The sequence below is a fragment of the Setaria viridis genome, chromosome 5 (genome assembly GCF_005286985.2).
Source record: "Setaria viridis chromosome 5, Setaria_viridis_v4.0, whole genome shotgun sequence".
Taxonomy (NCBI): domain Eukaryota; kingdom Viridiplantae; phylum Streptophyta; class Magnoliopsida; order Poales; family Poaceae; genus Setaria; species Setaria viridis.
This window is the reverse complement of record NC_048267.2, coordinates 45,979,401-46,000,812: the sequence shown is the minus strand read 5'-3', so window position 1 is coordinate 46,000,812 and position 21,412 is coordinate 45,979,401. Positions and strand designations below refer to the sequence as shown.

The window sequence follows — 21,412 nt, the reverse complement described above, 5'->3', positions numbered from 1 at the left end:
GAATCTATTCCGGTCTACTTCTGATTGTTCAGTTTTTGCTTTTTCACTCCTTAAGAGGTTGAGAGCAACACGCATGGTAGAAATCGATCGTTCAGCGGCTTGCCAGAGAGAACGTAACAAAAGGGGGAAAAATAAACTGAAGCCCTTTTATCCGACTCGGATATTTACCGCACGCTAGAGAGAACGCAAAAAAAAAAAAAACGAAAAAACAAAACAAACAAAATACGTAGTGGAGATGCGGGGGATCGAACCCCGTGCCTCTCGCATGCAAAGCGAGCGCTCTACCATTTGAGCTACATCCCCAATTGTGATAAGTGGTTGCCTAAGACCCTACTTAACAGTGTCCCACGGGCACAGAAACAATCCGTGTCACCTGCTAGTCACGGAGTTTTCGTGAACAAACTCCAGATAAAAATAAGATTCTACAGCGAATGGCTACCACAAGTTTCACAAAACTGAAAGATATCATTCGCCTTTACATAGCACGCTCCAGTAAGCCAACACTGATCATCACCCTCGAAGCACACTACATCAGGGAAGAACTCAAGATTGGAGCACATATCAACTACTTCATCACACCTATATAGAAAACAGGACAAAGGCTCCGTGTACGTGCACTCACAGGTGTCCAATGCATAAACTGCTATACTTTAAGATATCATGTGAAAATTGAAATATTTCATCAGCACACAGGTCTTTCCTTTCATGCTATGGCACGATGTAATGTACAGCAAGTGTCATATCTACCTTCCTGGACTCAAAACCTAGAATAAGTCATCACCAGTAATCACCACAGGAACAAGCTCCGCCTCTGAAGTGATGGAATCGAATTGCATCTCTCAAAATTATTTCTCTATTCTCACTCCTGGATATTAGTTTCATAGTTGAGTGGCATTCGCGGCAAACTCTCAGGTTCTTCATTACTCGAACCGGAGCTGATTGTGGTAAATGAATCATTCCAAATGCCACAGCTAGTTTCTCACTGTGGCAACCCACTAAATTTTGTTCCCTGCCAGAGATGCCAGTTGACTCTGTGCTAGCATTACCAGTGCTTCCAAGCTTTTCTATCTTGGAAAGCATCTCTGACAGTTTTTCGTATATTGCATTGCTCTCTGGATGGGACTTGTCACCAGCAACAAAAGAGTGAACTCCAGACTTCAGTTCAATCCAGCTAAGACCAGGTTCTTTCTTTACACCTCGCTCTTTCATCAGATCTCTAGTTTTTGAAGCTAGGGAAAGCTCCCCAGCATCCAGGTACATGTTGTAAAGAATTACATATGATGCCGAGGTGGTGGGTTCCAGCTCCATTATCCGATCTGCAGCAAGTTGACCTCTCTCCATGTCTCCATGGATACGACATGAGGCCAACAGAGACCGCCAAATGACAGGGTCATCGTGGAAGACTGAATCCCTTATAAAAGCCTCAGCATCACCTAGCCTCCCAGCCCGTCCAAGGAGATCAACAACACAAGTACAATGCTTTATGGTTGGGGCCAGCCCATATTCCTTATTCATAATTTCATAATACCTGCATGAGACCATTAATGAGATGGACATATGAGATATGTATAACAAAATAAGTTGCATTGCCAGTTGAATGAATACTCTGATAAAAAAGAAGAAGAAATTGCATGCTTACCTGAGTCCCTCATCAACCAGTCCTCCATGACTACATGCAGTAAGGACACCAAGAAAAGTAATCTCATTAGGCACAACCTTTGCATCCATCATTTCATTGAAAATGCATAAAGCATCCCTTGCACAACCATGCTGAGCATGGCTTGATATCACTGCAGACCAAGAGACAACATCACGTGATTCCATTTCCTTAAACCTCAGAGTTGCAGCATCAACATCCCCTGACCTAGCATACATATGTACGCAGGAATTCCCCATGACAGTGAACCGGTTAAAACCTGATTTCGTGGCAAGGCACTGGATCTGCTCACCAGTCCTTGCAACAGCCAAACTGGCACATGCATTCATCACGCTCGATATGGTGAAAAGATCAGGTTTCAATCCATAACATAATAATTCTTGGAACAATCTCAGTGCCTTCTCGAAAAGCTCGTTCTGAACAAACCCTGAAATCATTGATGTCCAGGTGACAATGTCTTGCTTATAAAGAGATCTGAAGCACCTGTACCCATCTTCCGTGCAACCAGAGTTGGAGTACAAGTCGATGAGTGCACTGCCGATATAGTCATCGCCTTGGAGACTGTGTTTGAGCACTTGACCATGTAATTGTTTCCCAAATTCAAATTCACCAGCCAAGTTACATGCCCGTACAACACTCGAGAATGTGAACTCAGTAGGTTCCATCCCTCGGCTCAGCAGCTCTGAATACAGATTCAAAGCTTCTCTCGTGACTTCCTTGCCAACTGCAGCTTCATCCCGACAGAATCCTGCAATCATTGCATTGAAAACAATCACATTTGGGTCTTGCACCGACTTGAAAAGCACAACAGCATTGCTCAATGCGCCTTTCTTAGCATACATGTCGATCAATGCGCTTGCAAGAAACACGTCAGTCGCAAGCCCAGTCTTCACCACGCACCCATGGACTGCCTCTGCAATGTGCCCGGCAATATCAACACCAGAAGAACAACACTTGATGATGCTCCCGAGCGCGAACGAATTCCAACCCATGCCGCATCGGCACATCAGAGTGAACACCTTCAGCATCTCCTGGTGCGCACCAGCCCGGACGTACCCAGAGAGGAGCGAGTTCCACGAGACATCGTCATGCTCGTCGGCGGCATCAAACACACGTCGGGCCTCGTCCATCTCGCAGCACCTGGCGTACATGCTGATGAGCGAGTTGGACACAAGCATCCCCTTGGCGAGACCATCCAGAACGGCTAGCGCGTGCACGGCCTTTCCAGTCCTCACGTCGCCCGCCCGCGAGCACGCGGCGAGCGCCGCGGCGAACGTGAACCGGTCGGCCTTGACCCCCGCGGCCCGCGCGCGTTCGAAGGTCCCCAGGGAGCGGTCCGCGAGGCCGGCGCGGGAGTAGGCGTCGATGAGGAGGTTGAAGGAGACAGAGTTGCGGCGGGGCATTTCGTCGAGCAGGCGGGCGGCGGGAAAGGGCCCCCCGAGGCGGCAGTAGGCTGAGAGGAGGGAGTTGCGGAGGAAGAGGGAGGCGGCGGGGTGGGCGCGAGCGATGTGGGCGTGCACGGCGGCCACGTGCGGCAGCGCTGCGCAGGAGCGGAGCAGGTGGAGGTAGAAGGCGTCCATGGAGGCGAACGGCGGCGGCGGCGGCATCTTGGCCTCCCGTCTCCGCTAGGGGGAGAGGCGGGAGAAGCTTGAACTGGCATTTGGTGTGATCAGTAGCCGTTCGATCAGCAGCTCGCGGTCAAGATCGAGGGGGAGCGAGGAGACGGCCAGCACTTTTCACACGAGCACAACCGCAGGCGGTCGTGCACGCGTCGAACAGAGAGAGAGCATCGTTTCCTTCGGAGCAGGAAAATGGCACAAGGCCCTGTTACCTGTGAACATTCTACATGCAAACTTCACCTATAACCACTAAAATGGCAAACATCCTACCAGGCTAAACGGCTAATTAAACAAGAGACCACTAGCTAATGTCATGTTTAATAAACAGGCTAAATAGCCGTTTCGGCAAACAATGTTATGACACGTCAATAATTCGACTACTGAAGCAGACCACCGTCTCGGAGTTGATCATGTGATGCAGTGATGGCATTGCGACGAAGGCTGGGTGGATGGGCTATGGCGGGGGAGCACAAAACTGGAGCGGTTACCGGTCAGGGTCGGGCGGCCTCAGCACCGGGGACGCCGGAGGGAGGCGGCCAAGCGTGCTGCAGATGGTCGTGACTCGCTGTCATTTTTGATCCAACAATACACATTCGCCGCCTCACTAATATCTTTGGTCGAGACTGGAAAAATTATACGACGCAGAATAACAGGCACAAAGCTTGTAAACAGGAACGAAGATACAACGACCGGCAGTCTTGCACAACAGAATAGCAGTAAGCAGCACACACGAAACAAAAGTTCAACAACACTTTCAACACTGAGTCGCACAAGGTTTACCACAGAAACTTTAGACCCAGAGTTCTAACCGGAAACAACTTCAGAAATTCAAAATACTTCGGTACATGCATCAAGTACATAAGCCAAACATAGCAGATAATCGTCTTGGGTACATATCACAAGCTAGAGAGTCCACCAAGCATGTTAAGCAGATCCATTGGAAGCATTGCCGTAGGTTTCTCTTATCATCTCCTCGAACCAACACTTGAGCTCACAGCAAGTCACAAGCACAGGCAAACGATACAGATTGAGTGAAGGGATAAAAGGTTTTACCTGCCGGAAACACAATACCACAAGTTCGTTCTACCTGCGTCTAGGGGATGGTGAGCTGCTGCTTCGGCTGTCACTAGAGATGCTTCTTCCTCTAGGAGGCCTGCACAGAACAAGACATTTTCAGCAACAGAATATTCTTGACATATGCAAAATACAAAAAAAAAATGCAACATTTCAAAAATGGGTTACCTCCTAGGGCTACGACTCCTTGATACCCTTCTTGGCCCCTATACGAGAAAATAAAGTCACATTTAACTGCTTATTAGTATTACATAGCATGACCAGCAACAGAAGCAAGAATTCAACATTATTTCCTCTGAGGCTACAAATACCACGGCAGATGTAGAACTCACCTTTCTTGGTGGACTAGGCGATCGAGAATATGATGAGTCTGACCTTCCACGCCTCAATGGAGGCCCTCGACCCCTGCATTATACAAACAGGATTTTAGAACTGTCAAGATGCAAAAGAGGCACAACCTCTGCTGAAAGATTTGAGCATCAGATCCACTACCTTCTTGGAGAAATCGATCTGGAGCGGGAGCGAAGGGGTCGGCGAGGAGGAGAACGACTATAACGACGTGGAGGTGGTGGCCTTCTTGGTGGGCTCCTCAACCGCCTTGGTGGTGGTGAGCTAGAGAGAGAAAAAGAGAAAGGAATGAACAAAATGGCTAAACTGGCACAATAAGGGGGAGGACCAAAAAAAGATCAATAGAACCTTCGTACACAACAGAAGAACAAAACCCAAGACAGAAAACAAGCAGGTAAAACAATTATCCAAACACTAGGAAGGGTAATTTGAGCAAATAGCATGATCATGTGCAATAGGTAAAATGGAGGTGAACAATTGACGACACATTCAGCGCATCAGGAAGTGCACAATATATCGTACTGCAGGGCATTGCAAATAAATGGAAATTAGAGACATGCTCAAATGGACTCACCGCCGCCTAAGAGGTCCAGGGGAGCGCCTGCGTGGCGATGGGCTGCCACGACCCCTCCTAGGTGAAGGACTGTTGTTGCAAAATATTGTCAGCAATTCTAGTTACAATACCTTAAACTTATAGAATGTATGTGAGCAGTGATTACCGCATCGGTGACCTATGCCTTCTGGGTGGAGAGGGAGAACGCCTCCTAAGGGGAGACAGTGGTCTCCTGCGAGGAGGTGTGTCACCACGCCTGACAGGAGAAGGATCTGGTCGGCGATGGATAGGTGGAGAATCAGGACGACGCCTAGGAGATGGGTCAGGTGGGCGCCTGGGTGACTCAACCCTTCGATTTGGGGGAGATCGCTTCCGTGGAGGTGAAGCAGGCTTCTTCCGTGGAGATGCTGCAAGCACGTATGTAAACAATTAAATAATTATTAAGCTGAAATATGCACCTTCAGAAGAAAAGAAATCCTTGGTAGGAGAAGTAACAAGCTTACATTCCCTAGGACGCTGCTGAGCATCCTTTTCAGCACTGCCAGCACCCTTGTCAGTCTGAGGAGCATCTCTTTTTGGAGGAGGGGGAGGCACCTTCATAGGTGATGCAGCCCTTTGGCGTGGTTGAAGAGTGAATCTCAACTTAACAACATTCCCATCAATTTGACCCTGAAAACATTTTTAGTAGAACATGCAAGCCACTTACTTATCAACCGGAAAAAAAAAGCAAAAGCAAAAGCATAGGGTAGAATGCATACACCATCCATGTAAAGAAGAGCCTTCTCAGCATCAGCTCTCTTCTTGAATTCAACATATCCATACCCACGAGGAAGATTTACCTACGAAAAACAAATAATAGGTGTTAAGACTTAAGAGGAGAGTGCCAGGTACAGATTTCCAGAATAAGAGAGAACAAGAGAAACAAATTCACTTACCAATCGGTCCATTGATAGCTCCACATTCACCACTTCGCCAAAATTTCCTAGAAATACAGAAAACATGGTAGTTGGAGATAGAAATATAAAATAAATGGCTCCAAAGGTTATAGACTTAAATACTAAACAAAATGCATGCCATCAAAAGAGTCCCTAAACACTAAGAGGTCATTCAGGTAACAATTGCACAAGGCAAATTCATGCAGAAGCAAATATAAATCTAGTTTCACTGTCCGAGCCATAATAACTAAAATCATAACACTGAACTTCCAACAGAATAAAGCACAAGAAAGTAAGCTCACCAAATATCTCTTTCAAGTGAGCCTCATTAACATTCCTTGATAAATGGTCAATGCAGATAACAGTGGACTCAGCAGGAGGAGACGCTTTCCTGAAATCAAATAATCACTTTTTCAGTAATCTAGGGCACAAGAGTCAGATGTAGAGGTCAAGACACGCAGGGAGCAAAAAAACAATGCAAAGTCAATATTGCCTGGGAACTCTACAAAATCTCTGGAAATAAAATATAACTCCAAATATGGGAGACAAGAAGTAAAAACGTCCAGAAGCAGGTTATGTACATGACAAGTTCCCCAGAAAACAGTGTAAAAAAGTCAATCAAATTACGAACAGTAAGTAGCAATATCATACCTACAAGAGAAATTGTATCAGAGGCTACTATTGCATTTTTCTTGCTAACATGAGGATTGAAACATCCAATATAACAGGAATTTTGGACAAGCTTTTGTATTGTTACCCCACAAACAGCATCCAGTTTTGAAAACTACACTTATTTCATAAAAGATAAACACGATGGTAATACGTAACTAACAAGTGAAACAACATGCTTAAATATAATCAACATAACAGCAGGGAATTAAAGTAAAATATGCAGTTACTATGCAAGCTTGTACCTAGGGGATGAAGCCTTTTTAGGTGGTGGTGATGGCGAACGGACTTTCTTTGAGGGTGAACCTCTTTTAGGAGGTGGTGAAGGTGATCGACCTTTCCGTGCTCCAGGTGAGCTGGGCAGATAACAGTATCCATAAGTGAATGCACTCCGGTTAGAGAGAACCAGCATAAGAAAATTATAGTTCATGAGAAAAATACCAAATATCCATGTTCACAAAAGCAGAACGCTTGTAGTGTAATCAAGTAAATTCATATATAAGAATAACTTTAAATTGCCAAGAGCCCATTTAGAAAATGTGGCAACAGGAACAAACAAAAGCATGAGGCGTGATGAATTTAATAAACAGTTTCAACAATATGATTTTAGTAGCAAATGCTGGTCACCACAGGCCTCCACCACTACAGGATAACAAAAGCACGGCTAAACAATAAGCTCACAGCAAGGAATTGAACAACTCAAGGTGTTCATCTGAATTCCGAATGCAGGGTCCAACATTTAACTTAGGTTTACAGCCTATCACGAGAATAATAAAAAATGAATTTGCAAAGGATCAGTAGAACTATTACCAAACTCTGGTTCTGTTTTACACTGAAATGACTGCATCCATACTGTTCAGTGCCACAAGGACTAACTGTATTAAACAGAACGTAGTTTAACACACAAGGAACCCCCACAAAATGTAACTGTGCAATTATCTGAATCAACCAGCCTCATACTAAACACTCCAGTTGCAGCCACCCAATGCCTTAGGATGAAGTAACGGAACACCTAGGGTTTCGTTGTTTTGACGAAGTGCCACTCGAATCAGTAAATCGAAAAGGCTTAAACAGCATCCATTCAGAAGGAACACGGGTAAAATAAGTGGATCCATATCGTGGAGAGTCGTGCCTCACCTGCGCTTAGCCGGGGGAGGGGAGCGGCTCCGGGACTGGGAGGACGACGACGAGAAGGAGCGGGAGCGCGACCGGGAGCGAGACGAGACGGAGCCCGAGGAGACGGAGCGGGACGGCGAGCGGGAGGAGGAGCCCGAGGAGGAGCGCGACGCGGAGCGGCCGCGCCGAGGCTTCGCCATCGTCCCCGGCGGCGGCCGGGCGAGCGGGGGCGGCTTGGTGGTGTTGGGCTAGGGTTTAGAGCGGGTAGTGAGGAGGAGGAGGAATCCGGCGGGTTTGGGGGTAAAGATGAGGTTGGTGTTTATGGCTCCGGCCTACCGCCTACGTGGTGGACGTGTGGGATTGGTAGTCGTACTCGTCGGGCCCACATGCAGACTCGGACAGCTGGACAAGGCATTTTCAGTTTATTTTCTGAGAAATTCACCTGTTCTGGGCAGACGCGATGGATTGGAAAACGAAAGAACAGAACAGGTGAATTTCACAGAAAATAAACTGAAAAGTTTTTTCAAATAAGTGCAGTTTATTGGGAGGTAAATTGAGTACGCCCTCTTGTTTTTAAACTTGAAATATTTAGAAACAAATGGAGTATAGTTTATGACATGGGCTTAAAGTATAAACTTGCACCACTCGGATAAAACAAAAATATGAACCTAGGCGAACTGTGCGGGCAACACCATATGAACCTAAGCGCAGACAATTTCAACAAGTTACCAACACATCAGAAACATAAAATTTAGCCACACAGCAAGAGGATTGTGCAATTGACAGTACACGCGTGGTTTGCAGGTGGTGGTACACTTCAATCTGTCTACTACTCAAACGGCACTATCCGTACAAAATATATACAGCGCAAAATGTTTCAGTAGGGTGTTACTTCGTCCTCTATGTAAGTTGCACTTGCGTGAGCTAACATCTCTCAAAAATCTTGTAAAGTTTCTCCAGAGAAGCAACCTGCATGCACAGTTGAGAAATAACAATGGAAAAGATTAGCAACCATTGTTATTATCATCATTGGCAAAGGCAAATCATGCACAAGTGGTAACACTAAAATTCATTTCAAAGCTTCTGGTCACCTGTTGACAGAGAATGAGATAATCTACTCATAACAATGTAACCCATAGGTGAACAGGGTTAAAAGGTGACACTATGATTTGTCTGAAATGATTTGCAGCTACTAGCAATTTTAAGGAAATGCAAAACCACATTTACATGTGCTGGCTTGACCCTCCAGAATGCCTCAAGATCGTGCCAAGGACATTGCAATGGTTAGAAGATGGGATAGTGCTCTCAATTTTGGAAGTATGTACAAATCTGGACTCTGGAGACACTGACGGTAGCAATAGCCAATAGCACATGTACATGCATCTATAAATGGGGAACCCGTATTACCAATTTGTCAAACAATTCAATGCCAAGCTGATGAGAAATACCAAGGAACTTGTACATAAAGCATGACAAGGAACTAGGTGCAGCAATTAAACCATCAACAGGCAAAAGTGCAGCATCAGGAGCCTAGCCATATCTAATGGTGTCTCTGGACTTCCATAAGTTTCGAAACACAAGAACAAACCTGAACAAATGTTCCATCTGTTGCCATTGACTTTGGGGGCTTTAGGAAAAGTCGCATGGATGGAAACAAGACATGCTGAATGGTCCACTCTCGTTGAGACCATGCTGTTTCTGCTTCCGCAAGTAGTTCTTGATCAATATCATCTTCATCTGTGGTGCAATTTAATTTTAGCAATAATAGCAATTTAATATTGATGAAAAGACATCATATATCAGGGAAATTTTTGTGCTACAGTTGAGCCTATGGAGGATGTAGCCCTGGCATCATATATCACGGAAATTTGTGTGCCATTAAACTCCATCTCATGTCATCTGAGTGGTTTCAGAGTTGTCAACTGGGACAAATTCCAGGATCAATAATCTTGATAATAAGTATCTACTAAGGTGTAAACTTTGGCAGATCTTGATTATGTCCTGGCACCACTAGCACTTCAATGAGTAATTGTTGTAGAGTACAGATATCCAATAAGCTCACCTGTATTATCAACACATTTACCACTTGCCATGCAATCTTTATTTTTCTTGTACAACTGAATGCCACTCCCATATGGATTTGGAAGGATGGGAGGATGGAGAGCGTAAAAATTCCCAATAGCAGCAGCTGCCGTCCGGAAGCACTCTTTTTCATCATCCCAAGTAACCTATTGAAAGATCGTAATTGCTAAAAATCAGGATTGCCAGAACTAGAACTGCAGAGGGTTAAAAAAGTAATGAAGCAACACATACTGGGTTCAAACTATGAAATAAGTTTTTCTTTTTTTAAAAAATTAAGTTCAGATATTTAGCTGCCATATCTACACGAAAACCATTTAAATTTGAAACTTTGAAACCGATTTGCAAATGTATTACTTGCTCGCAGAGGCCGGAATGATTTCCTTTTTCTAAAAAAAATGTATTACTTGCCATCTCAACAGGGAGTGCATAGTCTAATGCCATGCTTGACTTTAAATTAGCATATATGATGAACTTGATGACTTGATAAGAGAAAACCTACATCATTCGCCATAGTCAGCACAAATTCTGGGAGACGGTCCATATCAGGGGTGTACTGATCAAGTACAACTGGAAGCCTGGTCAGGTTTCCATCTTTGTCAACGTGAATAGAGAAGTACTCATTAATCATCTCGGCGTTTTCTTTCAGTATCTCGGAGTTTACCTGCAACAAAATATGTCATGTTCATCAAAGGAGCTATGCAACAAAAAGTCAGTGGACTTAACTGCAATAAAAGAATTCAGAAATACAAATATCACCTAGACACCTACTACATTAACAAAGAATTGAGCCATTCAGAAAACAACTTACTTCTGCAATTTCCATTTTCTCCTCATCATTTTCATCACCCATTAGTTCATCATCCTTCAGTGCCATCAGTAGCAGCTCCCGAAGAGGAGCTGGTTCGCTAAGCTGTATAGCATTGAAGTTTCCAAAACGGCAAAGTGCTTGCTGGTACATGAGTTCTTTACTGCACCACAAATTGAACAACAAACATACCACATGAAAGCAAATGCCAAAACGTCCCAATAAATAAATAAATATCAATCCGTTATTTGAAGTGGTGGCAGTAATTGCAAGCTTGCAGATGTTGTTTTTTTTAGAACAGATGGATATTAGATGCATAGGGAAGCAGTTTTATGATGGTCTGGCATGGCAGTCTAAAGCCCTGAACAATTTTATGTAGCCATGCATGCACGTTATCCTTTTATGGGTAGAGTGAAATTGGGTTTCTCGTACCTTCTACGACAAAAATTGAAAGTTTTAGCTTGGATAAGACACTAGTCATATGTGGAAAGGATGAGAGATACAGTAATTCACTAGAGTTTACCTAACATTTACAACATTGACAAGGTATAAGCGAGTATTGTGCTGTATCAAAGCGAAAACTTCATCAGTCAGTCCAACATATGTGCAATTCTTAACAACCTCTAACAGACCTGCAGCAATAGATAAAACATCATTCAAAAATAATAGAGGCACTCCTTTCAGTCATCAAAGGCTGAGATGACTGATGAGCTCACCGGGATGGCATTGAGAATCAACTTCTGTAAGAAGCTCATGACGACTGGATAAATCACAAGCATCTTTTGGATTTCTCCTTGATCTTACTACATTTCTAGTAGAACCAAACATTGAAAAAGAAAATCAGCCACAGAAAAATCAACTAAAAATCGCACTTTTTTGCGTTTAAAAGTATATTGTTTTGAATTAACAACCAATGTAGAAATAAGGACAAAAAAAGACAGTACTTCCAACCAAACAACCAACAGCATGTAAACAAAAAAAATCTTTACATGATGAAAGGCATAGAATAGGTGCTTTGTAAACAAAAAGTTAGCGGGTGCATGTGAGTGGATGAAACAAATACAAGATCAAATCAAATCTGGCAGAAAATCTAAAATGAACGCTAGATGGTTGCCAGCTTGCTAATTAGGACCATACCTTACAGAAACAAGGTCAGATTTCTTTTCAAGATTTGAAGATTGCCCGTGCCAGTAAGTGTGCAACCTTCCTGATGGATCACGTGGATCAGTTCTGACCATTTGGCTAACAGGAGTCTTTTGAGATTTCATTCCTACAGTACAAGATGGTTACAGTGAGATGATATGCTGGGTGCAGTGGAGGTTTCAGGTACCACTAATTTGTTAACAAATAGTAATAAATAATTAGCTAGCGTGCCATGGCCGCCTAGGGCATCACTAGAACACATCTAAGCTTAAAGAGATAAGATCCAATATAAGCGTTGTTTGACATTCTGCATACCAGATGCCATTTTGACCTCAGTACCCTTTTCCTTCTGCGTGTTAGCTTGAGTAAGTGCCGAGGGGTTTATTGCCTGCACACAACGTGCATGTAACAGCACCATCAATGGGCAGAAAAGTTCACGTTAGAATTCAACTACATATATGCACATAAACCATGCAACGCTTCAAATGTAAGAAAGCATGTTATAAAAAAACAAAAATGATGACCATTGACTATCACCAAATCATATGCCATGGAAAACCGTATATCAGATAAAGGGGAAGGCTTGAATCAAGGTCTATACTTGTGTTTATAGGCAAGGGTCACCTGGTGACAGGTCATGTTTCCAAGAAAGTGTCTATTAACAATGGTGCCCAGGTATGCAATCAAAAGCCATCAAGAAGATATATGGTAAACTGGATAGGTTATCACCCAAAAGCACCACATAATATCAATGTTACACATACAATATGAGAGTGCTAAATAGGCACCACCTGAGTTTGGAATATCCTTGTGGTATTAGAACTCCTCAGCTTTTCCTCAATAGTATTTTTAATAATTTCAATAATACGCTCTTGATTCAAGAGGCTAACCTGAAAGCCAAAGATTTGCAAAAGTATCCAACCATGTGTTATCTAACAGTAAAGGTTGAAAGAAAAAAAATGCTTGAACATCAGAAGGACAACAAATCTTAGAAGGATGTTTCAAAATGTACCTCTTTCTTAGTTGGGTGTATATTGACATCGACATGTTCTGGTGGAAGATTGATGGACATGTATATGAAGGGTTTGGATGCTTGAGGCAATGTTGCAGAGTACACAAATTCAATAGCCCTTTTTAGAGAAGTGCAGTCTACAAGCCTATCTGAAGAGTAAATATGAAGATACATAAATGATAAAGCAGAGAAATAATGCATATACAAAATAAGGAGCGGCCAACTTGACTAATTTTGGCCACAATTACATCACATAATTATCTACATAAAACTAGCAGATTTTATTGATGAGTAATGTCTCATCTCGCATATTTCTACCATTTATGAAAAGGATCATCGTGATCTTCTTTGCCACATAATTTGCATTTGATATGTAGCCATCCATCTTGAAGACTGCATCTCCAGCATTCTCATCTGAAACCTCTATTTCCATCAGATCACGGACGACAGAAGCCCCATAGACATTCCTTATAGCATCCAGCCTAGAAGATGTGCTTGCACTATGAACATCTGCTCTATTGGCTCCATGCTGTGACAGAAGAAGCAAATGACACCCTACTCAATCTGATGACTGATGATATAAAGGGAAAAATACAGGGATATTTACCTTCCTACAAGAGAAGTTCACGTTGATGTGATGGACTGCAAACCGACTAATGAAGTCCACAATCTTGGGGTAGTCATCATTGGAGTTCTGCAATGTTTTTCTACGAGCTACCATATTGTAAAATAAATTTTCAACCTGAAGAAAATTATGTTTTATCAAAATTAGAAAGCATATTCAACAGTATTAAGCAGACAAGAAGTACAACTTCAAGCAAACTAACCATGATTTGAGTTCCTTTAACCGCAGCACATGGTTTTGGCTCATTCTCCATTACTCCATCTTTATAAGAAACACTGACAGGGGGAGGGGGGACATGACAAAACTTATCAACAACAAATATAGAATGCAGCAAAGTCATGAAATTTAACTGTTCATGGACTAACCGGTAGCCATGAAGCTGGCCCTCTGTTATTGTTGTCACAGTAACATGGCCGACATAAGTCATACTGGCTAAGGCCTCCCCCCTGAACCCCATAGATTTTATTGTCTGTAAATCCTCATATGCGGATAGCTTTGAGGTAGTATGCCTTTCACACAATATTGGCAAATCCTCAGGCTACATAAGGAAAATTAAGTTAGTTACACAAATACTTCTTCGTTGGATACTTAAGGAGAAACTAATGTACTGATCTTATAATAGGGACCAGGCCCCACCAAATGCAACAAGTCTAACCTGTAGTCCCATAAAGTACGAGTACATCGTAGCATCCAAAATTAAGTCCTCTTAATTTATTAGAATTTGCTGTCGTGAAATGCTTAATAGAGATAACTATGCCATCACATTTTGTTCCCGTGACATTATTTGCGTGCTTGTTTCATTGATAGAGATGAAGACATTGGGAAAAACATAAAAACATTTTCAATTTATCAAAGCACAGAACCAAAATTTCCTAATCCTTCCCTGTTCACATGCTTGGCAATTCGTCGACTCCACAAAATGGGGACACCCTCAAGCAACGGTAGCAATCTAAGCCACATCTACAGTCCACCGGACACTAAAAGGCGAATGTCCAGGAGATGGGGGTGGGTTTAGGGTTTAGTGGGCATACCCGAATGCCGTGGCCGTCGTCGGAGACCTGTATGAGCTTGAGTCCTCCGTCCTTCACGGTGACGGAGACGGTGGAGGCGCCGGCGTCGAGGCTGTTCTCAACGAGCTCCTTCACCGCCGACGACGGCCGCTGGATCACCTCCCCCGCCGCGATGCGGTTCACCACCGATTCCTCCAGCCGCCGGATGCGCGGCGGGTTCGCGCCGCACCCGCCGGCGCGCGGCGACGGGTCATCGACGTCCATGCCCGCCGTGGGGGCGGCTGACTGCTGAGAAAATGGGAAAGGTGAAGGGTTTGGTCTTCGGAGTTCGCGCGCAATGTACCGCGATATGGTTGGTTTATCATTTAAAAGCTGCGAAAAATGTATTCATTTTATTTCAGGAGATACGTAATTGACAGGAAATACGATCACTGGAACATCAAGATTTCTGGTATTTCTGTGAACCAATTTGTGCTTGGTTAATATGCAAATCAGCATTTTCTTCACGAAGGATTATATGGTTGTTTGGGTGGTGCAGCAGCTGCAGGTTTTGAAGACCGTTGGATCAGTTCCTACGAGATGAAATAGTCAATGTGACCGTATTTCCTACTAACATCAGAAATACCATGTGTGTCAACGGTATGAATTTAAAATTTGGGGTCTCAAATTGGTCTGGTCGTTGCTTGTAATTCTGGTGCGGACATGTGGTGACAAACTGACAACAAGTTATCCGATTTCGCTTCAGAGAGAGTGTAGACAATAGTCATGCTGGATTTCATCGCAAAACTGTTCGTTCAAAGCCTTGCAGAGCTGCAGCCGGTTGAGCAGCTGGCAATGGCACAGCATTCTCAAGCGTCTTATCGTGTATCTACTGAACCTACTACAACAACAGGCGATGTCGCTAATCCTTCCATCACCAGCATGGCTGCTGCATCACATAAACCTTACAAAACTGATTTTTTCCTTTTCTTTTTTTCTGTACCAGAAGGACGATCCTACCTGCTCACAAGGAGCTAGCACATCGTGATATACAGAGACGCTGAAACCTTATTTCATCACACCTGAACAATCTGCTTCTTCCCACGAAGCTCTGCGGATCCAGTCTACGTTGGATGCTTTCATCAGTGGCTGGTCGCCAGGGCCGTCACCAGCAGGCCCAATACGAAGAACGGCTGCGCGCTTGCCTGCGTTCAGCAAAGTAACATTGTCGTGATAAGCGTCTGAAAGTTCTTCCTGTTGCTCGCGGATACAGAAAGGGAAGGGCTGGAGCAAGAAAAAGAGTGGGACAACGGACAACCAGATGAAGCGCACCTGATATTTGACATCATACTTGACAGGGTCCTTCAGGAAGTACTGGAACTGCTCCAACAACGTAAGAAGGATTAGAATATGCACAAACGAATCTGGGGCTGCTAATTAAGCAGACAAGCTCTCCACATACTATTTGGTGCTGTTTGTTCTTTAGTTATGTATTGTGGACTGAAGATGTTCTTATCAGCAATGCTTCACTTAGGACATATATATAACTAATTAACTCAAATGCAGTTTTGTCAGCCTTAAAGATAAAGCTATTCCTCAGAAGTTAAGCTTCGAATTTAGTAACATGCATCCATGGAAAAGAGCAAAAAACTGAAACAACCAAACATCTAGAACGGTCAGTTACCTGGAAAACCACTTGAGGGATTGTTAGTCCAAGCAGCGCCAGGGCGTAATATAGCTTCCCAGTGCTCAATAGGTAGCCTGGAAAGTGAAACTTCCATTTAAAACAAACTCTTACAGAAATTCAGCATAGAGATAAATCAAGCATATGCTGGTAGAAAATGGCAACAAGTGGAAACACTCACTTCATCTGAATACTCATAGAGAATGTAGCTATAACTTTGTTAAACTTAATTTATTGTTTGCCGTCATGTGAAGTTTTCTGAAGTGAAACAGAACAAAATTTTCACTGCGCACATCTTATGTTCAAAGCAACCACCCTCCAAAGTTCCTTTTAAGGCTCCATTAATAAATGGGAAACTTAAAATCTGATGCATTACCATGACAAATGCAGTGATTACGGTATGCTTAACAGCAGCATGGAGCCATGAACCACATGGCAATCCGAATATGTTAAACAAATGAAACTTATACAGAATCCTTGAGGTAATTTATATGAAAAGAAAAGGAGCGAGCAATAGATGAAATTTCTGTCTTACCTGCAACAGATAGTTGAGTGATGTCAATTGCTCCAACGCATATCCATTTTGCAGTTTCCATTCCAAAAGCAACAGGGAGTGACTACAAAAAGAAAAGGTGAACTGGTATGGAGAAGTGCTTCAATAATGAAAACATTTTATTCAGAAAGGAGAATAACCTGAAGACCCAGAGCTCTATCCCCTTCAATGCTCTTAAAGTCGTTTACAATGGCAATCCCTAGCTACGTAATCAAGAAAACAGTGAAGCATCATGACGGGTATAATGAGCAAAAGAAAAGGGAACAATAAATGGAGAAGAAATACCCCTGCTATGCTGTACAAAGTTGTGAGGACAACGATATCAGGAGTAAGAGTTCCAAATAACGCCTGGCCAGCCCACCTGCAAAAATATATTATATCTTTAAGCTCTTGGAATAATGACTGTAACATCGAAGCCAACACTTTGCTTTATATGAAGAGACCACTGACAATGATCATACCAGGGCAAGCTAATGTAACTCGCACCCAGAGCAAAGTTCCCAATCCATCCATTCTGCTTGAGCTGAAAATTTATGATAAAGTTTTGTGAGTATCTTTCAATCAAAAGGAATAGTCCAAGAAACAATTTTAAAAAATCAGAATCAGTATAAAGAAGAAACACTCAAGTACCTTGAGAGGTGGTGCTGAATATATGTAGGAAAGTAAGGAACCACCCACAGCAAGATAAAAAACAATAGGAAAATCGTGCCCTGCCTGAAATGAAGCAGACCATTAGAACATATGCGAACAGCCAACCTGTTGGTGCACAAAATCAGTTTCTTAAGGACTTACCCACACATCTAACAAAGCACCCAATCCAAGCCCTGCTAACAGTAGCACCCAGATCTGAGTAATTACCTGAAGAGAATCATTCTCATCAGTAAGACAGACATAACATGATTAATTGGCCAGTCGGAGCTGGCAAAACCCTTGTAGATGATATGAAAAGATTGTCGTCATCATGATCCAGTTTCATTTCAAATTTTACACAACAGTAAATGGCATTACATGCATCACAAGGGAAAATAGATCCACTCAGATATTAATGACAACTTGAAAGAGGAGATTTGCAAATAGCAATAGCACTACAACATTAATTAAAAAAGCAATCTACCAACTAACCTTATATGTGATAACGGATATAATGATAAAATAATACCACTCTAATCGAACCAAAGATTTGATGCAAAGAAAAAAATGAAGGGATAATTTAGAAACCTAAGTAGATTTCATGTTTTGGAAAAAAGTTGAATCGTCGTTCTTCTAGACTCTACTTTATACAAGGAACAAGAGATTGAGTTTGAAAATTGACATGCTTATCTTTTAAACAAACATATTGGTTTGCAACAAGAGTGTGATTATTATCATCTTTTGAGTGGCATCATATTTTTCCAAAGTTTCAGGATAGGAAGTAATGAATGGTGCATTGATGCAAAAGACCATGAGAAATAAGTGGTATATTAATGGTTTCGTTTTGTGGGTTAATTATCTAGAACCCCCTAAAATGACAAGTTAGAACACATATACCTACAAACTAGTTGACAGATGATGAAACTAAACATACATGCAATTACATATGCCAAAAGAGATAAGATTTCTCTCTCCCAAATACAGACATACCTCATTTTCTGATATAGCACCCGATGGAATAGGGCGATAAGGCTCGTTGATTGCATCAATGTCTCGATCATACCAGTCGTTAATTGTCTACAAACAAGAATGTTTGGCTGACATACTCATTAGTAGTAATAGTCAGCATATTTGAGGTAATCAATAAAAGCCACAACAGATAATTTAAAAGTAAACCTGTGTGTATCCTGTAAGGCATGGGCCAGACATTATCATGCATACAATAGATTTTGCGACATCTTCAACTGTCCAATGGAAATTTCCTGAATATGACAGATTAGGAGAAAAAGAACATAAGCATAATAGTCATACAACAACAGGAACAGTGTTATAAGTACAAAAATCAGCCAGTGTACTCTAGTGCCCCTATCCTAAAATTCAGGCAGTTCAGGACAAAAGGAGTTCAGTGTGTTGTGAAAGTTGCTGGGTTTCACTAGTTTAAATTCAACAGAAAGGATGATAATGGATGTCATTCGGTTGAACTTGAAGATTGAAGGATACTAATGTTGATTAGCAAAGTAAAAAGTCATTTGGAAGGTGGACAACGATGCAATGCTTGATGTACCTACACAGGACGAAATTTATTTGCCAAAATTCACATGATGGATTCTTGTTATGAAGTGAAGGAGCAGATAAAAACCATTATAGACACCAAAGCATACCAGAGGCAGCTGCTCCACAGAGAACTCCCCAGACAAGCGGAGGCCACGTCACTGGCTTAGTAAGTTGAAGACGTATCTTCCAAATGTCCTGTTCACACCATGTGAAAGACGGCATTGATAAATATTACATTGTTTCCAGTTTGTATTCACAAATGGCTAACATGGTGTACATATAATTGACTTCTAAAGACTATAAGCATTTACAATTACACATGTCCAAAAGAATATGCTCAAGTAACAAAAGATGTTGTCCTTTGAACTCTTTTTTAAAAATAAAGCTGCCATCTGATGAACATTGTGTTACAAGAATCGCTATTACTAAACTTTTCCACTGCATGAAAAACCTGGCTAAGTACAGGATGATACCATTTACCAGTCATAGCACAAACCATGCGAAGCAATTCAGCCAAAAAAAATAAAAGGTAATATGTGCAACCTGGTAGTTTCAAAAAAAAAACATGTGCAACCTGGTCAGATGCTTAACTGTTAGAAAGGGGCAACATTAAGAACATAATAAAAGCTCACTTTATGGGACACATATTCTCGCATGTCACCCCCCCCCCCCCCAAAAAAAAAAACAATTCTCGAAGGTGACAGCATAATTTCCGGCATCCAGATCAGTTCTCTGTTTGCGGATCAGTTGTTTGTGTGCCACGTACCCACATTCACTGGTTAGCAAAGACATTGGCCAGCCGACAACATTACAATGTGCAAGAGAATGAGCCCCAATTAGCTACACCATCCAACCAAAGGCAGGTAACCATTGCAACATGTATCCAACGCAGGGAGACTGAGTAACGCGGGGAGGAAGCGGGGAGGACTCACGGTCTCCTGCTTGGCGCCTTTGATGCCGAGCAGCTGGTTGAAGCTGGAGCCGTCCGCCGCCGGCGCCTTCTCCGGGGCCTTGGGCTTCGCTGCGCAACCGAACCCACCAAACCAAGCTCGCATCAGAGACCAGCAGAAAACGAGTTGAAAAGTATCGAACAACACGGCCGTTTCGACAATAGCGGCGCGCGCAGCAGTGCTCACCGTCTTTGGTGGCGTCGGTCTCGGCCGCGCGGACCACCGGGAACGGCCGCCTCCCTGCGAATGGAGCCCGACAAGCGTCAGGGGATCGGTCAAACTTTGCTCTCCAGCGTACAGTGCTGCGCAAGCGTGGAGAGAGACGAGGGAGGGCCGTACGTACCAGTGCGGATGAGGCGGGGATGAGGAGGGTGTGTGGGAGAGCGGAGGCGGAGAGGGGGCCGGAAGGCGGCGGAGGAGGAGGACGAGGTGGAGGCGGCGAGGAGGAGGGCGGCGGCCATGGGGAAGGAGCCGAAGAGGCAGCGGCTGTAGGAGCGACGGGAGGAGAGCCGATAACGCCTGCGGCTGCGGGGTTTCTGCTGTGCTACTGCTGCCTGCCCGCGGAAGCGGAATGCGGTCAGTTTCGCTGCTGCCGGCCTCACGGGTGGCTGCCACTGGACAGGATTCTGAGCGCGGACGATCGAACGGCTGCCGCTGCCGCTGCACGCTGCCTGCTGCTGCTGCAGCTGCGCTGCTCTCACCCGAGCAGCAGCAGGCAGCTGCAAAGCAGCGCCCCGAACACGTTGCATGAACAAGTTGGCCCTAATGTGCAGTTTGCGAGCTCGTGCAACTTCTATCTTAGGTGTGTTTAGATATAAGGTGCTATCATATCGGATATTCGGATGCTAATTAGGAAGAAAACATGAGCTAATTATAAAACTAATTGCAGAACCTTGTACTAATTCGCGAGACGAATCTATTAAGCCTAATTAATCCATCATTAGCAAATGGTTACTGTAGCACCACATTATCAAATCATGGACTAATTATTATACTCCATCTGCGCAATTAGTTTTATAATTAGTCTATGTTTAATACTTCTAATTAGCATCAAAATCTAATGTGACAGATGTTAAATTTTAATAGGGTGTTCCCAAACACCCCCTTACTCTCAAAAAAGTCCTATGATTTTATCCCATATTTCTCTAGTCTAATCCATATCCAAAGCCTGCGGGTTGATTTTTTTTTTTGAAAAACACGGGTTGATTTCTTTGAACAAAGAGTTTTCATCATTCCGCACAATCATTAGTTTTGGTCAGCTTCCACTTTGGTCACTGCAAGTTTTAGGAGGTGATTGCTATGGAGATATTCACGAGTGTAGATGGATGGATAGTTCTTCTTATTAAATCATTCACATTTTTCTTTAATTTCACCTCGCTTTAGGTACTAAATCTTCTTTCGAAGCGAATGATTG

At 43.2% G+C, this 21,412-nt stretch overlaps 4 protein-coding genes and 1 non-coding gene across 5 annotated transcripts; all 5 read right to left on the bottom strand.

Moving 5' to 3' along the window:
- Nucleotides 1-230: 230 nt before the first annotated feature.
- On the bottom strand, nucleotides 231-303 carry TRNAA-UGC (transfer RNA alanine (anticodon UGC)). Its single transcript has one exon. It is a non-coding gene; the product is annotated as a tRNA-Ala (tRNA).
- Nucleotides 304-609: 306 nt separating this feature from the next.
- On the bottom strand, nucleotides 610-3,860 carry LOC117856953 (pentatricopeptide repeat-containing protein At3g13880). Its single transcript, XM_034739408.2, has 2 exons — nucleotides 1,640-3,860; nucleotides 610-1,528 (listed from the first exon to the last, which is right to left on the bottom strand). Exons 1-2 carry the CDS (start codon nucleotides 3,262-3,264, stop codon nucleotides 778-780), a joined length of 2,376 nt encoding a protein of 791 aa, XP_034595299.1. The 5' UTR covers nucleotides 3,265-3,860; the 3' UTR covers nucleotides 610-777.
- Nucleotides 3,861-4,013: 153 nt separating this feature from the next.
- Nucleotides 4,014-8,237, bottom strand: LOC117856958 (uncharacterized). The gene is made up of 12 exons (XM_034739412.2): nucleotides 7,993-8,237; nucleotides 7,101-7,211; nucleotides 6,489-6,577; nucleotides 6,187-6,233; nucleotides 6,010-6,090; nucleotides 5,755-5,920; nucleotides 5,418-5,658; nucleotides 5,273-5,341; nucleotides 4,843-4,962; nucleotides 4,683-4,755; nucleotides 4,519-4,556; nucleotides 4,014-4,429 (listed from the first exon to the last, which is right to left on the bottom strand). The coding sequence occupies exons 1-12, from the start codon at nucleotides 8,169-8,171 to the stop codon at nucleotides 4,360-4,362; spliced, it is 1,284 nt and encodes a 427-aa protein (XP_034595303.1). The 5' UTR covers nucleotides 8,172-8,237; the 3' UTR covers nucleotides 4,014-4,359.
- Nucleotides 8,238-8,696: 459 nt separating this feature from the next.
- LOC117856954 (DNA mismatch repair protein MLH1) lies at nucleotides 8,697-14,982 on the bottom strand. Its single transcript, XM_034739409.2, has 16 exons — nucleotides 14,670-14,982; nucleotides 14,004-14,176; nucleotides 13,841-13,913; nucleotides 13,621-13,755; nucleotides 13,332-13,542; nucleotides 13,014-13,162; nucleotides 12,793-12,891; nucleotides 12,317-12,389; nucleotides 11,996-12,128; nucleotides 11,575-11,669; nucleotides 11,382-11,490; nucleotides 10,862-11,021; nucleotides 10,553-10,714; nucleotides 10,034-10,199; nucleotides 9,560-9,708; nucleotides 8,697-8,940 (listed from the first exon to the last, which is right to left on the bottom strand). The coding sequence occupies exons 1-16, from the start codon at nucleotides 14,910-14,912 to the stop codon at nucleotides 8,896-8,898; spliced, it is 2,175 nt and encodes a 724-aa protein (XP_034595300.1). The 5' UTR covers nucleotides 14,913-14,982; the 3' UTR covers nucleotides 8,697-8,895.
- A 419-nt stretch (nucleotides 14,983-15,401) lies between these two features.
- LOC117856956 (chlorophyll synthase, chloroplastic) lies at nucleotides 15,402-20,753 on the bottom strand. Its single transcript, XM_034739411.2, has 15 exons — nucleotides 20,342-20,753; nucleotides 20,185-20,238; nucleotides 19,981-20,069; nucleotides 19,156-19,243; nucleotides 18,671-18,756; nucleotides 18,485-18,571; nucleotides 17,657-17,722; nucleotides 17,495-17,578; nucleotides 17,326-17,387; nucleotides 17,150-17,225; nucleotides 17,005-17,067; nucleotides 16,847-16,928; nucleotides 16,312-16,388; nucleotides 15,960-16,007; nucleotides 15,402-15,832 (listed from the first exon to the last, which is right to left on the bottom strand). Exons 1-15 carry the CDS (start codon nucleotides 20,745-20,747, stop codon nucleotides 15,770-15,772), a joined length of 1,431 nt encoding a protein of 476 aa, XP_034595302.1. The 5' UTR covers nucleotides 20,748-20,753; the 3' UTR covers nucleotides 15,402-15,769.
- Nucleotides 20,754-21,412: the final 659 nt, after the last annotated feature.